General features: G+C 35.4%; 1 protein-coding gene across 17 annotated transcripts in view; it reads right to left on the bottom strand.

Annotated features, from left to right (window-relative positions):
- LCORL (ligand dependent nuclear receptor corepressor like) overlaps nucleotides 1–12,818 on the bottom strand; it is a 216,745-nt gene that overhangs the window by 140,370 nt on the left and 63,557 nt on the right. For 13 of the 17 annotated variants that reach the window (XR_013165793.1, XM_077136491.1, XM_077136481.1 and 10 more), the window contains exon 2: nucleotides 4,066–4,131. Coding sequence is in view for 10 of the 17 variants with exons in the window: in XM_077136491.1 (XP_076992606.1) it covers nucleotides 4,066–4,131 (66 nt within the window). In the remaining 7 variants the exon portion in view is untranslated. Of the gene's footprint in view, nucleotides 1–382; nucleotides 436–4,065; nucleotides 4,132–12,818 lie in introns of all 17 variants that reach the window. The other 4 variants (XM_077136489.1, XM_077136486.1, XM_077136488.1 and 1 more) reach the window with 1 other exon arrangement.

Consider the following 12,818-nt stretch of genomic DNA (forward strand, 5'->3'; position numbering starts at 1 on the left):
ATACAAAGTTGAAGACCATTTCCCTGACCTCAAACACCTTAAGGTTGTTGGTAATATATTTAAGATAATGCATAGGTGCTTTTCAAAAACTAGATGGGAAAAACTGAAGCACTGCTAATATACCTAAACACCTATAAGCTTTCATCCCACCTGTGTTCAGAAAACACAGATTATATGTGAAAAGAATGTGTTTACAAATTTGAGACTTTCATAATTCAATTTCCATTAGAGCTCTATAATTTTATAAAATAAAATAAAGTTAGGCTATAGTCCCTCCTTTACAATATTCAAAAGTTCCATATTTAAAAAATTATGTAATACATGTTTTATACAGAAAAAAACTTGTATATAAAAAGAAATCAAAATTGTCTATAATCCATACCTAAGATAAAACCACGAGGAACATTCTGGTTTCTTTTCCTTCCAGTCCATTTTCTACAAAAACATACATACTTTTAATTTTTTTATAAAAATAGGATGAATCAATATATAGTACATTGTAATACTAATAATAAAGCTAAGAACTCACACTTAATCAATGATGCTTCATCCATCCTGGGTCTGTTTCACATACATCCACGGGTTGCTAAGTCCTTTCCTGATAGTGAATTCCCAAGCTGTCCCTGTGACATAACACAGACTCCCCTTCCACACTAGCCTGGAGCCCCATCCATTTTGCAGGGTCACCAAATTCATATAAAACACTCCAGAACCATTTACTTCACTGATCAACTGCTAAAACCACACCCCTAAAATGCTATTAAAGGCATTGTACACAGGTTCACATGTTGTTCTTTGGCTCCCCACCAGCTTGGTTGAGTCTCACATTCTTGATGTGTTCTCCCTGTGGAGCTGTGAGGTGTGACACTCCTCTCTGTTTGAGGACCTATGAGCATTAAAAAACTTTTCTTTCATACATTTCTGGTGCCTCTGGTCCACACTACACCCAATTATCCATTTAAATATCCTTAAAACACAAAACTAACCATAACAATCTTTCTATGTCATTACATCCACATCTGTAACATAGCTCTTAATGGCTGCATATATTCCAGTGATAGATACAAAGTAATTGATTAAATGGCCCCTATTTTTTGTAATACATAACAGCAAACAAACAAACAAACAAAAAGAACAAACAAAAAAGGAAACAACCTCAAAAGCATTTGTTATGGATTGAATTGTGTCCCCCTAAGAAAAGATATGTTGGATTCCTAATAGCTGGTACCTACATGTGGCCTTATTTGGAAATAAGGTCTTTGCAGATGTAATCAAATTAAGATGAGGTCATACTGAACTAGAGTGGGCCTTAATTCATTATGACTGCTGTCTTTATAATAAAAAGAGAGGACACAAGAAAGAAGACAGCCATGGGAAGATGGAGGCAGAGAATGGAGTAATACTGTCACAAGCCAAGGGACACCAAATATTGCTGGCCACTAACAGAAGCTATGAGAGAGGTATGAAATAGATTCTTCCCTAGAGACTTCAGAAGGAGCTAGGCCCTGCCAACACCTTGATCTTGGACTTCTAGCCTCCAGAACTGTAAGAGAACAAATTTCTGTTGTTTTGAGTCCCCAGTTCGTAGCAGTTTTTTACAGCAGCCTTACAAGACTAAAACAGCCTTATAATGAAGAAGCCTTATATACACAATACATCTTCTGCATGCTTATTTGGTTATTTTCTGGAAAAACACAGAAGTAGAAATGCTATGTAGGTATGTATAATTTTTAGACGTTTGAGATTTATTAATAAACTGTCTCTTTTAAAAAGGTTGTACTAGCATTGTACCAGGTGCCTTAAGTTGAATCAGTAATGCACCAAAATCCTTTTCCCCTATCATATTTAGAGAACATGAGGTTTTGTCATTAAAAAGAATTTACTTTCAATTATAAAATATGCCTTTCTTCTTTGGAATAAATTGTGTAGCATTTGATGATAAATACAGAAGAGAACATTTATAATGCATGATGTAACATGATCTAATACTAAAATAAATTATAGTGAACTTTTTGTTATACAAAAATTAAGAAAACGGTATAAAATTATACAGATATAGATAGCAGAAGTAACATTAAGATAAATTACTGTTTAGGCAAATCCCTTCTACGTAACAGTTGAAAAGAAAATCAAGGTAGGCCATACTTAATAAGAAATGTATTCCTATTAAGTTAAAAGAAAAGACACATAAAGCCATACTTGTTCAATATCAGTATCATGATTACCAACATTGCAAAGCAATCTTTCTCTTGAACTACAGCAATGAAGGCTACAATTACATAACCTACGGAGTCAAGGGTATAGATTAGAAATGTGTGGCTTTTTCAGGCTTAAGTGACTTTTCTAAACTTAGTAAGAAGAAGAAACAATTTCCTGACTTCTAACCAATATTCTATAAAGTCTTCATTTAATTTTTTTTTTACAACTCTACTTCAGATATTAGAAAGAAATGTCCTGACAAAAACAGATAAAAGGAGTCAATAATGTATTAGTTCAGACACAGAGTGTCCCTTTCTAATATTCACCAGTATTTCCCTAAGAAAAATACAAAAAGGCTTTATAGGCTGAAAAACTAAAACAAACAAACAAAAAACTTCTTCGAACAGCTTTATAGAAGACATTAAGTGAACCTCATTAATCATCTTTAAGAATGAATCAAAGCACCTAATGTTCAAAATAATAAATTTCATTACTGAGACAAAAAGGTTATTTTCTACTTTGATACCCTGTACAAATTTATTATTGTTCTAGTTTGCTAGTGGCCAGAATGCAATATACCAGAAATGGAATGGTTTTTAAAAGGGAGAATTTAAAAAGTTGCTAGTTTACGGTTCTAAGACCAAGAAAATGTCACAATTAAAATAAGTCTATAGAAATGTCCAATCAAAGGCATTCAGGGAAAGCTACCTTGGTTCAAGAAGGTCAGTGAAGTTCAGGGTCTCTCTCTTAAGTGAGAAGGCATGTGATGAACACAGTCATGGTTTTTCTCTCAGCTGGAAGAGCACATGGCGACATGGTGTCATCTGCTAGCTTTCTCTCCTGGCTTCCTGTTTCATGAAGCTCCCCAGGAGGCGTTTTCCTTCTTCATCTCCAAAGCACTGTCTGGTGGACTTTCTGCTTCATGGTGCTGCAGCATTCTCTGCTCTCTCTGAATCTCTAGCTTTCTCCAAAATGTTTCCTCTTTTATAGGATTCCAGTAAACTAATCAAGACCCACCCGAATGGGTGGAGACACATTTCTACTTAATCCACCTTAACAACCACTCTTGAATGAGTTACATCTCCAGGAAGATAGTGTAATTACAGATTCAAATATACAGTACTGAGTAGGGATTAGAAGAAATGGCTGGATTTATAAAATGGGATTAGGATTAAAACATGGCCTTTCTAGGGTACATACATCTTCTCAAACTGGTACAATTATGATATTATGTAATGAAAGAAATAATCTTTAGATCATCTTCCTTATTCATTTAAAAAACCATTTTCTAAATACGGCGGCATGAATCTGTTATGTACCCAAGAAAAACACATTCATAAAACTAATCCATTTCTCTGGGTGTGAACCCATCATAAGCAGAACCTTTTGATGAGGTTACCTCAGTTAAGGTGCGACCCACCACAACCAAGGATCTTAATCCTATTACTGGAGTCCTTCAGACATAGGAAAAATCACAGAGGCAACAGCCAGAAGCAGAACATTATGGGAATTCTAAAGAGAAGGGAGAGACCAGGAGACGTCCCTATGTGCTTTCTTGCCTCATGACAAGCTAAGGACCAAAAATTCCCGGCAGCCAGTCTCAGGATACCAGTTCTTGGGAAGAAAGCAACACCTTGATGATGCCTTGATTTGGACTGCTCCCCAGTCTCAAAATGTGAGTAAATAAACTCCCATTATTTAACCCAACTCATTTTATGGTTTTGATTGAGTAGCCTAGGAAACTAAACCACTAGGTAAAAGAGATCACAAATTCTTGTTTATTATAAAGTTAATGTAGAATAAGCTGTCAACATTTGTTAAGTGAGGATGCAAGGTTAAAATTTGCAAATAAAATAAAAACATTACCTTCGAATAAACTGAGGTCTCTTCGTAGCCGTGGTCCATAAAGCCCTTCTAAAATACTCTCAAAACCTGTGTTTTTAAAAAAAGAAAAATGTATTAACTATTGGAAAAGCTTAATTTTGTAACAATCAAGAGCCATACATTGTACAGCAATCGGCAAATTATAAATTTCACGTATAATGAATTATTCTTTTTTCTCTAGTGGAATTAAGCCTCATTAGGCAATACACAACATAGTTAAGTAGTCACACATAACTATTAGAAATTTCATGATTGTAATGAAGTTAAAATATTCAAATGCAAATATTCACTACTAAAACATGTGAACACCACATCACTTGGAAATATTCCTGGGGTTAAAGTATGTTGGGCACATTTCTATGTTCTATAGAGAAGGGAAGAATTATTCGAAAAGATATATATTATAATCCTGTTAAACATTTCTTACAAAAAAATAAAACAGTATCTTAACTTTAATTACAAAAATGAGTAAATGAGTGTCAATAGAGAGAAATCTCCATTGTGAGAAGTATGAGGTATAAGTTTAAACCTCCTTGCAAAAATTAAACACATTTTGTTCATGACTATAGAATGCGTTAATTTTAAGAAAAAAGAAATCATTGAAAGTCTTGCCAAATTAACACCCTAGTTCACAAATTTACCAAATTCCATTTTCTAGTTTTACAAGTTTACGTCTGTATCATATTCAGTTTAAGCACAGCTTACTGATTAACTAAGAGGCATCCAAAAGAAAATAACCAGGAGGGCAAAATAATTTGGAAACCAAGAAAAGGAATTAATTTATGCTTGCTCTGACTGAGGAGGGAAAAACTACAGGTGGCATGATAGACCTGACAAATAAAATAAAAAGTAGATTCCGCGACAGTATTCCTAAATTATAACACATTAGACAAGCTCTTACAGAAATATTTCATAAATTACAGGATGGTTTAAAAAAACATCTTAACGTTTCTGAAATTCAGATGTATCTTTAAATCAATGGTATGTCATACATCTAACTAGCAATATTTGTTCATTTAGTAGAACATGGACTAATGATACATCTTACAGTTGTTGATATTTTATATTTGTCAAAACAAGGTAGTTACCATGGTACCTGGAAAATATATACTCACTAAGTCTTCATGACTTGGTATTAGTTCTCATGAGTACAAATTTTGGACAGAAAAGTGAATGAACTACCCCTAGAGAGCCTTCAAGGATGCTCTTGAAAAGACCTTCATAAAACTAAATGAGCCCACACTCTCTTGCTAATATAAGATAGTCTAGTTCCATCTTGCTGTGATCAATGTGCTCCAGAAATACTCCAGTTTAATATTTTAGGATGTTTTGCTGTGGTATACTGGATATGGACAAACCCTCCCTACTGAGGCCCACTGAATTTAAACAGTACGTAGTTTCTGGATTTCATCCTCAAGAAAAGAACACAAACAAGGATTTGTACTTTAGTTGAGCTGAATTTCTCATCTCCTCACCAGATGGCAAAAAAATCTTTCCTGACATCAAAAAGTAACAAATTATGATATATCTGTTAATTAAAGCCTGGTTAACAGCTATAAATTTAGTAATATATAACTTTATTATGTTATGGAACCAAATTAGGGGTGTGTGGGGGAAGCAGAAATCAGCAGTGACTAGGGTTTATTGTAAATATTAAGGTTTCTTTCTTTAAAACACTTTTTTATATACTCTCATAAGATTAGAGGTGCTCAAGAATCAGTCTCCCCCTCTCTTTTCCCCTATTCCTTTTCATCTTTCATCTTTCTTCAAACTCACACAGGAGTCTTTGTTACTCTAAAGAAGCTCCTGCGTTTGGTTGGGGCTTTGTATTTTTTGTCCACTCTACATGGAATGCCCTTTTTTCAAATTTCCAATTGACACATCTCACCTCTTCAGGTCTTTGTTCAAATACTATTTCAATGGCACATCCCTGAAACCACCCTATTTAAAATTGCAACAACTCCTTTACCTGGCCCCGAATGTCCTATCCTCTTTGCCTTGTTTTCTCAAAGCACAAAACATTGGTATAACTCTCTACCCTACTTAGAATTTAAACTGCCTTTCATACTTACTATTGTGTCTCCAATACCTAGAACTGTACCAAGCACATAAAGACAAATATTTGTTGATATCATAGCATATTATATGCTATGATAAATAGCAAATAATAATAATAAATGTTATGAACTATAATATAAAGGAAATTCAATTACTTAGAGGGCAACATGACAAGATGGCAAAAAATGTTAAACCTAAAAATACTCATATGTGGCACTGCAATATTTTTATCCTAGAATATTTAGCATGCAGTCCCATAAATAACAGAAATACCATTATAATTTACTTGATTTCTATATGGGCAATAAAGATCTAAATAATTCAGAACATTTCAAATTCACTCTTCAATTCCATTCTAAAAAGATACACCATGATCCCTCGTGGGCATGAGATTTTGTTGGTTTGTCCAGGTTAGTGTGATGTCCTGATAAATCCCAGAGTGATTTGGACAGTAAGTAAAGAAGTATTTGCAGAGTTCCGTAAGGGACAAAGGGGGAAAGATTCAGGTCCCCCATTTGGAGAATTTCTGATACTCTCGCAAGCAGTGGGGACAATCAAATGAATAGGCCAAGCCCTTAATCTTGGGGTTCACCCTTACGAAACTTATTCCTGCAAAGGATAGGCTAAACCTACTTAAAATTAGGCCTGAGAGTAACCAACAGAGAACCTCTTTCATTGCTCAGAAGTGGCCTCTCTCTCTAAGCTGACATGGCAAGTGAACCCACTGCCCCCCATCTCCCACCCCACATGGAACATGACTCCCAGGGATGTAAATCTCCCTGACAATGTGGGACAGAAATCCTGGGATGAGCTGGGACCCCAACTCAAGGGATTGAGAACACCTTCTTGATCAAAAGGGGGAAGAGAGAAGAAAAACAATATTAGTGGCTGAGAGACTCCAAACAGAGTAGAGAGGTTATATCCCAGAGATTAACTTCTTATGCATTATATAGATATCCCTTTTCAGTTTATGGTGTATTTGAATGACTAAAGGGAAGTACTTGAAACTGCAGAGCTCCATTTCAGTAGCCTTGTTTCTTGAAGATGATTGTGTGAAAATATAATGTTTACAATGTCACCGTGTGATTATGAAAACTTTGTGTCTAATGCTCCCTTTATCTAAGGTATGAACACATGAGTAAAAAATATAGATAAAAATAAACAAATGGGGGGATAAAGGTTAAAATATATTGGGTAGATGCAATACTAGTGGTCAATGAGAGGGAGGGGTAAGGGGTACAGTATGTATGAGGTTTTTCTTTTTATTTCTTTTTCTAGAATGATGCAAGTATTGTAAAAATGGTCATGGTGGTGAATATACAACTTGTGATGATTGTGAGCCACTGACTGTACACCATGTATGGAATGTTTGTATGTGAAGACTGCCAGTGTTTGTATGTTGTTCATCAATAAAAATATTTTTCTAAAAATCTGTACTTAATGATCCTTGGGTTCAGAAAGTTTTAAATTCTTAAACGCCTGAATTTTACGCAGATGGCAGATAATAAAGAACATGAACAACACCCTTTATTTCTGCTTATTTTTTTACATAGATATAGTTTCTACAACACATTAAGACTATCCCCTAAATGTCCTTTCCTTAGATTTTCATCACTTATGATGTCTGTAACCTATGCTCTCACTGTAGTGGTTGGGCTGCTAATAAATTTGATCAAATTACATGCAAATGTTCTAAATATCACCTCCATAAGGATAATTTGGATCTGATGATAAAAGTAATTATATTACCACTGAGCTCCAGGTATTTTGGATACTAGAGCTGTCTTGTTGAGTACCTCTCTGAAACCATTTTATGTACCAAAGTCTTAATATCAATCCTGATTTGGCCTCATTCCATTTTTCAAAATCCATGATGAAAGAGAAGATGAGTATGATTAATACCTGTCTGATCTCTTCCAGGTTTAATTGTCTGAGGTCTACACTTAGGCTCTGAGGTCTACACTTAAAAAACAACCCCAATCAAGAGTTTTATACTCCCATATTTCATGATACACTGCTTTAAGGATTCCCAAATTTACAATGCATAAGAATCTCGATAATTTTAAGTCACAGTCTTAACTCCCATAGAACAGTGTTACAAATGAAACTATTCCTGGGAACCTATTTCATAAAATCTTCATGAAAATAAGCATAAGGAAAACAAGACAAAAATGTTCTTTGCAAACACTAATTAGATATGTAAAAGTATCTAAACAGTCTTCCCAGGCAATTTTACAAACTTACAGCAGTGTTGAGAGATTCTCTGCTGGTCCACACTTACACAAATACAGTTAATATCAGGCTGTGTAACATGCCATTTCAATGGATGTATAAAGGTATCTCTTGTTTCAAATTAATTTTTTTTCTGATTAATAAAGTTGAGCATTTTTTCATTTATTTCTACTAAATTACTTTTTTCACATAATGTTTTTTTTTAAATACAAAAAACCCCCCACCAAATCCAAGCATTCCTATTTTGATCATTCCATTCTACATAAGTAATTCACAATATCATCACAAAGTTGCCTATTTATCATCATGATTATTTCTTGGAACATTTGCATCTATTCAGAAAAGAAATAAAATGAAAACAGAGAAAAAAAATTATACATACCATACCTCTTATCCCTCCCTTTCACTGATCAAGTATTTCAAACTAAATTTATTTTAACATTTGTTCCCCCTATTATTTATTTTTATTCCATATGTTCTACTCGTTTGTCGACAAGGTAGATAAAAGGAGCATCAGACACAAGGTTTTCACAATCACACAGTCACACTGTGAGAGCTATATCATTATACAATCATCTTCAAGAAACATGTCTACTGGAATACAGCTCTACATTTTCAGTCAGTTCCCTCCAGCCTCTCCATTACATCTTGAATAACAAGGTGGTATCTACTTAATGCATAAGAATAACCTCTAGGATAATCTCTCGACTCTGTTTGGAATTTCTCAGCCATTGACACTTTGTCTCATTTCACTCTTCCCCCTTTTGGTTGAGAAGGTTTTCTCAATCACTTGATGCTGAATCTCAGCTCATTCTAGGGGTTTTCTCAATCCCTTGATGCTGAGTCTCAGCTAATTCCAGGATTTCTGTCCCACGTTGCCAGGAAGGTCCTCACCCATGGGAGTCATGTCCCATGTAGAAAGGGGGAGGGTGTTGAGTTTGCTTGTCGTGTTGGCTGGACAGAGAGGTCACATTTGAGTGACACAAGAGGTTCTCTTGGGGGTGACTCTTAGGCCTAATTTTAAGTAGGCTTGACCTATCCTTTGTGGGGTTAAGTTTCATATGAACAAACCCCAAGACTGGGGGCTCAGCCTAAAGCTTTGGTTGTCCACACTGTTTGTGAGAATATCCAAAATTCGACTTGGGGAAGTTGAACTTTCCCCCATTTTCACCATTTCCCGAAGGGGACTTCACAAGTACTTTTTTATTCACTGATCAAATCATTCGGGGGGGCGGGCCGCGGTGGCTCAGCGGGCAAAGTGCTTGCCTGCTATGCCGGAGGACCTCGGTTCGATTCCCGGCCCCAGCCCATGTAACAAAAAACGGAAAAACAAAATACAATAAAACAAGAAAATGTTTAAAGATGTTTCCCTTTCTTCCTTCCTTCCTTCCTTCTATCCTTCCTTCCTTCTCTCTGTCTTTCCTTTTAAAAAAAAAAAAAAAAAAAAAAAAAAAAATCATTCGGGGATTTATTGGGGCATCACTCTGGACAAATCCACAAAATCTCAAATCTTACTCAACATTCCATGTACTTATGCTGTTCAATTAAGCTGTCTACATAGGTTATATTAGGACATACATTAATCAAAATATAAACTTTGTACCAAAAAAACATTTTTTGCTTTAGTCTCACATATAAGTTGAAATTTGAAAATATTAATTACCATCTATTTTCAGAACCTTGCAGTAATGACATCCCTTTATTCTTGCTCATGCAAAAACATTTTGAAAATTTGTACATTTAGTCACTATCATTATACACGCTAGGCATTCCTAGATTGTACCATCTCAATCTTTATCGTCGATCTTTCTTTCTGATTTCATTTGTGCTCCCAGCCCTCCTCCCTCTATGATTCTCACATTCAGCTTCATTCAGTGTTTTAACATAGTTGTATTACAGTTAGGTAATATTATGCTGTCCATTTCTGAGTTTTTACATTCAGTCCTGTTGCACAATCTGTATCCCTTCAGCTCCAATTACCCAATATCTTACTCTATTTCTATCTTCTGATGGTCTCTGCTACCAACGAAATTGTCCAAGTTTATTCACTAATGTCAGTTCATATCAGTGAGACCATACAGTATTTGTCCTTTTGTTTCTTGCTAATCTCACTCAGCATAATGTCCTTAAGGTCCATCCATGTTGTTATATACTTCATAACTTTATTCTGTCTTATGGCTGCATAATATTTTATTGTATGTATATTCCACAGGTTGTTTAGCCACTCATCTGTTGAAGGACGTTTTGGCTGTTTCCATCTCTTCACAATTGTAAATAATGTTGCTATAAACATTGGTGTGCAAGTGTCCTCTGAGTTGATACCTAGAAATGGTATTGCCGGGTCACATGGAAATTCTATATTTAGCTTTTTGAGGAACCGCCAAACTGTCTTCCACAGTGGTTGCACCATTCCAACAGTGGATAAGTGTGCCTCTTTCTCCACATCCTCTCCAGCACTTGTCATTTTCTGTTTTATTGATAATGGCCATTCTGGTGGGTGTGAGATGATATCTCATTGTGGTTTTGATTTGTATTTCTCTAATAGCCAGGGAAGATGAGTATCTCTTCAGTGCCTTTTGGCCATTTGTACTTCCTCTTCCAAGAAGTGTCTGTTCAAGTCTTTTGCCCATTTTGTAATTGGGTTGGCTGTCTTTTCGTTGTTGACTTGAACAATCTCTTTACACATTCTGGATACTAGACCTCTATCTCATATGTCGTTTCCAAATATTGTCTCCCATTGTGTAGGCGGCCTTTATACTTTCTTGATGAAGTTCTTTGATGCACAAAAGTGTTCAATTTTGAGGTGTTCCCATTTATTTATTTCTTTCGTCAATGCTCTTGCTTTGGGTGTAAGGTCTAGAAAACTGCCTCCAAGTATAAGATTTATAAGATATTTCCCTACAGTTTCTTCTAACAGTTTTATGGTCTTAGATCTAATGCTTAGGTCTTTGATCCATTTTGAGTTAACTTTTGTATAGGGTGTGAGATATGGGTCCTCTTTCATTCTTTTGCATATGTACATCCAGTTCTCTAGGCACCGTTTATTGAAGAGACTGTTCTGTCCCGGTGAGTTGGCTTGACTGCCTTATCAAAGATCAATTGTCCACAGATGAGAGGGTCTACATCTGAACACTCCATTCGATTCCATTGGTCAATATATCCATCTTTATGCCAGTAGCATGCTGTTTTGACCAAGGTAGCTTCATAATACACCTTAAAGTCAGGTAGCATGAGACCTCCAACTTCATTTTTTTTTCTCAGGATACTTTTAGCTATTCGGGGCACCCTGTCCTTTCAGATAAATTTGGTTATTGGTTTTTCTATTTCGGAGAAGTAAGTTTTTGGGGTTTCAATTGGTTTTGCATTGAATCTGTTAATCAATTTAGGTAGAATTGACATCTTAACTATATTTAGTCTTCCAATCCATGAACACGGTATGCCCTCACATCTATTTAGGTCTTCTGTGATTCCTTTTAACAATTTCTTGTAGTTTTCTTCATATAGGTCTTTTTAGTTAAATCCATTCCTAAATATTTTATTCTTTATGTTGCTACTGTAAATGGAATTCTTTTCTTGATTTCCCCCTCACACTGTTCATTACTAATGCATAGAAACACTACAGATTTTTGAGTGTTGATCTTGTAACCTACCACTCTGCTGTATTCATTTATGAGCTCTAGTAGTTTTGCTGTGGATTTTTCGACATATAGTATCATACCATCTGCAAGCAGTGAGAGTTTTACTTCTTCCTTTCCAGTTCTGATGCCTTGTATTTCTTTTTCTTGTCTAATTGCTCTGGCTAGAACTTCCAATACAATGTTGAATAACAATGGTGATAGTGGACATGCTTGTCTTGATCCTGATCTTAGGGGGAGAGTTTTCAGTTTTTCCCATTGAGGATGATGTTAGCTGTGGGTTTTTCATATATTCCCTTTATCATTTTAAGGAAGTTCCCTTCCATTCCTATCCTTTAAAGTGTTTTCAACAGGAAAGGATGTTGAATTTTATCAAATGGCTTTTCTCCATCAATCGAGATGATCATGTGGTTTTTCTGCTTTGATCTGTTGATGCGGTATATTACATTAATTGATTTTCTTATGTTGAACCATCCTTGCATACCTGGGATGAATCCTACTTGGTCATGATGTATAATTCTTTTAATGTGTTGCTGGATTCGATCGGCTAGAATTTTATTGAGGATTTCTGCTTCTATATTCATTAGCGAGACTGGTCTGTAGTTTTTGTTTTTTGTAATATCTTTGTCTGGCTTTGGTATGAGAGTGATGTTGGCTTCGTAGAATGAGTTAGGTAGCTTTCCCTCCTCTTCAATTATTTTGAAGAGTTTCAGCAGGATTGCTACTAATTCCTTCTGGAATGTTTGGTAGAATTCACATGTGACGCCATCTGATCCTGGAATTTTCTTTTTGGGGAGCTTCTTAATGACT

Source organism: Tamandua tetradactyla, chromosome 19, assembly GCF_023851605.1.
Source record: "Tamandua tetradactyla isolate mTamTet1 chromosome 19, mTamTet1.pri, whole genome shotgun sequence".
NCBI classification, from domain to species: domain Eukaryota; kingdom Metazoa; phylum Chordata; class Mammalia; order Pilosa; family Myrmecophagidae; genus Tamandua; species Tamandua tetradactyla.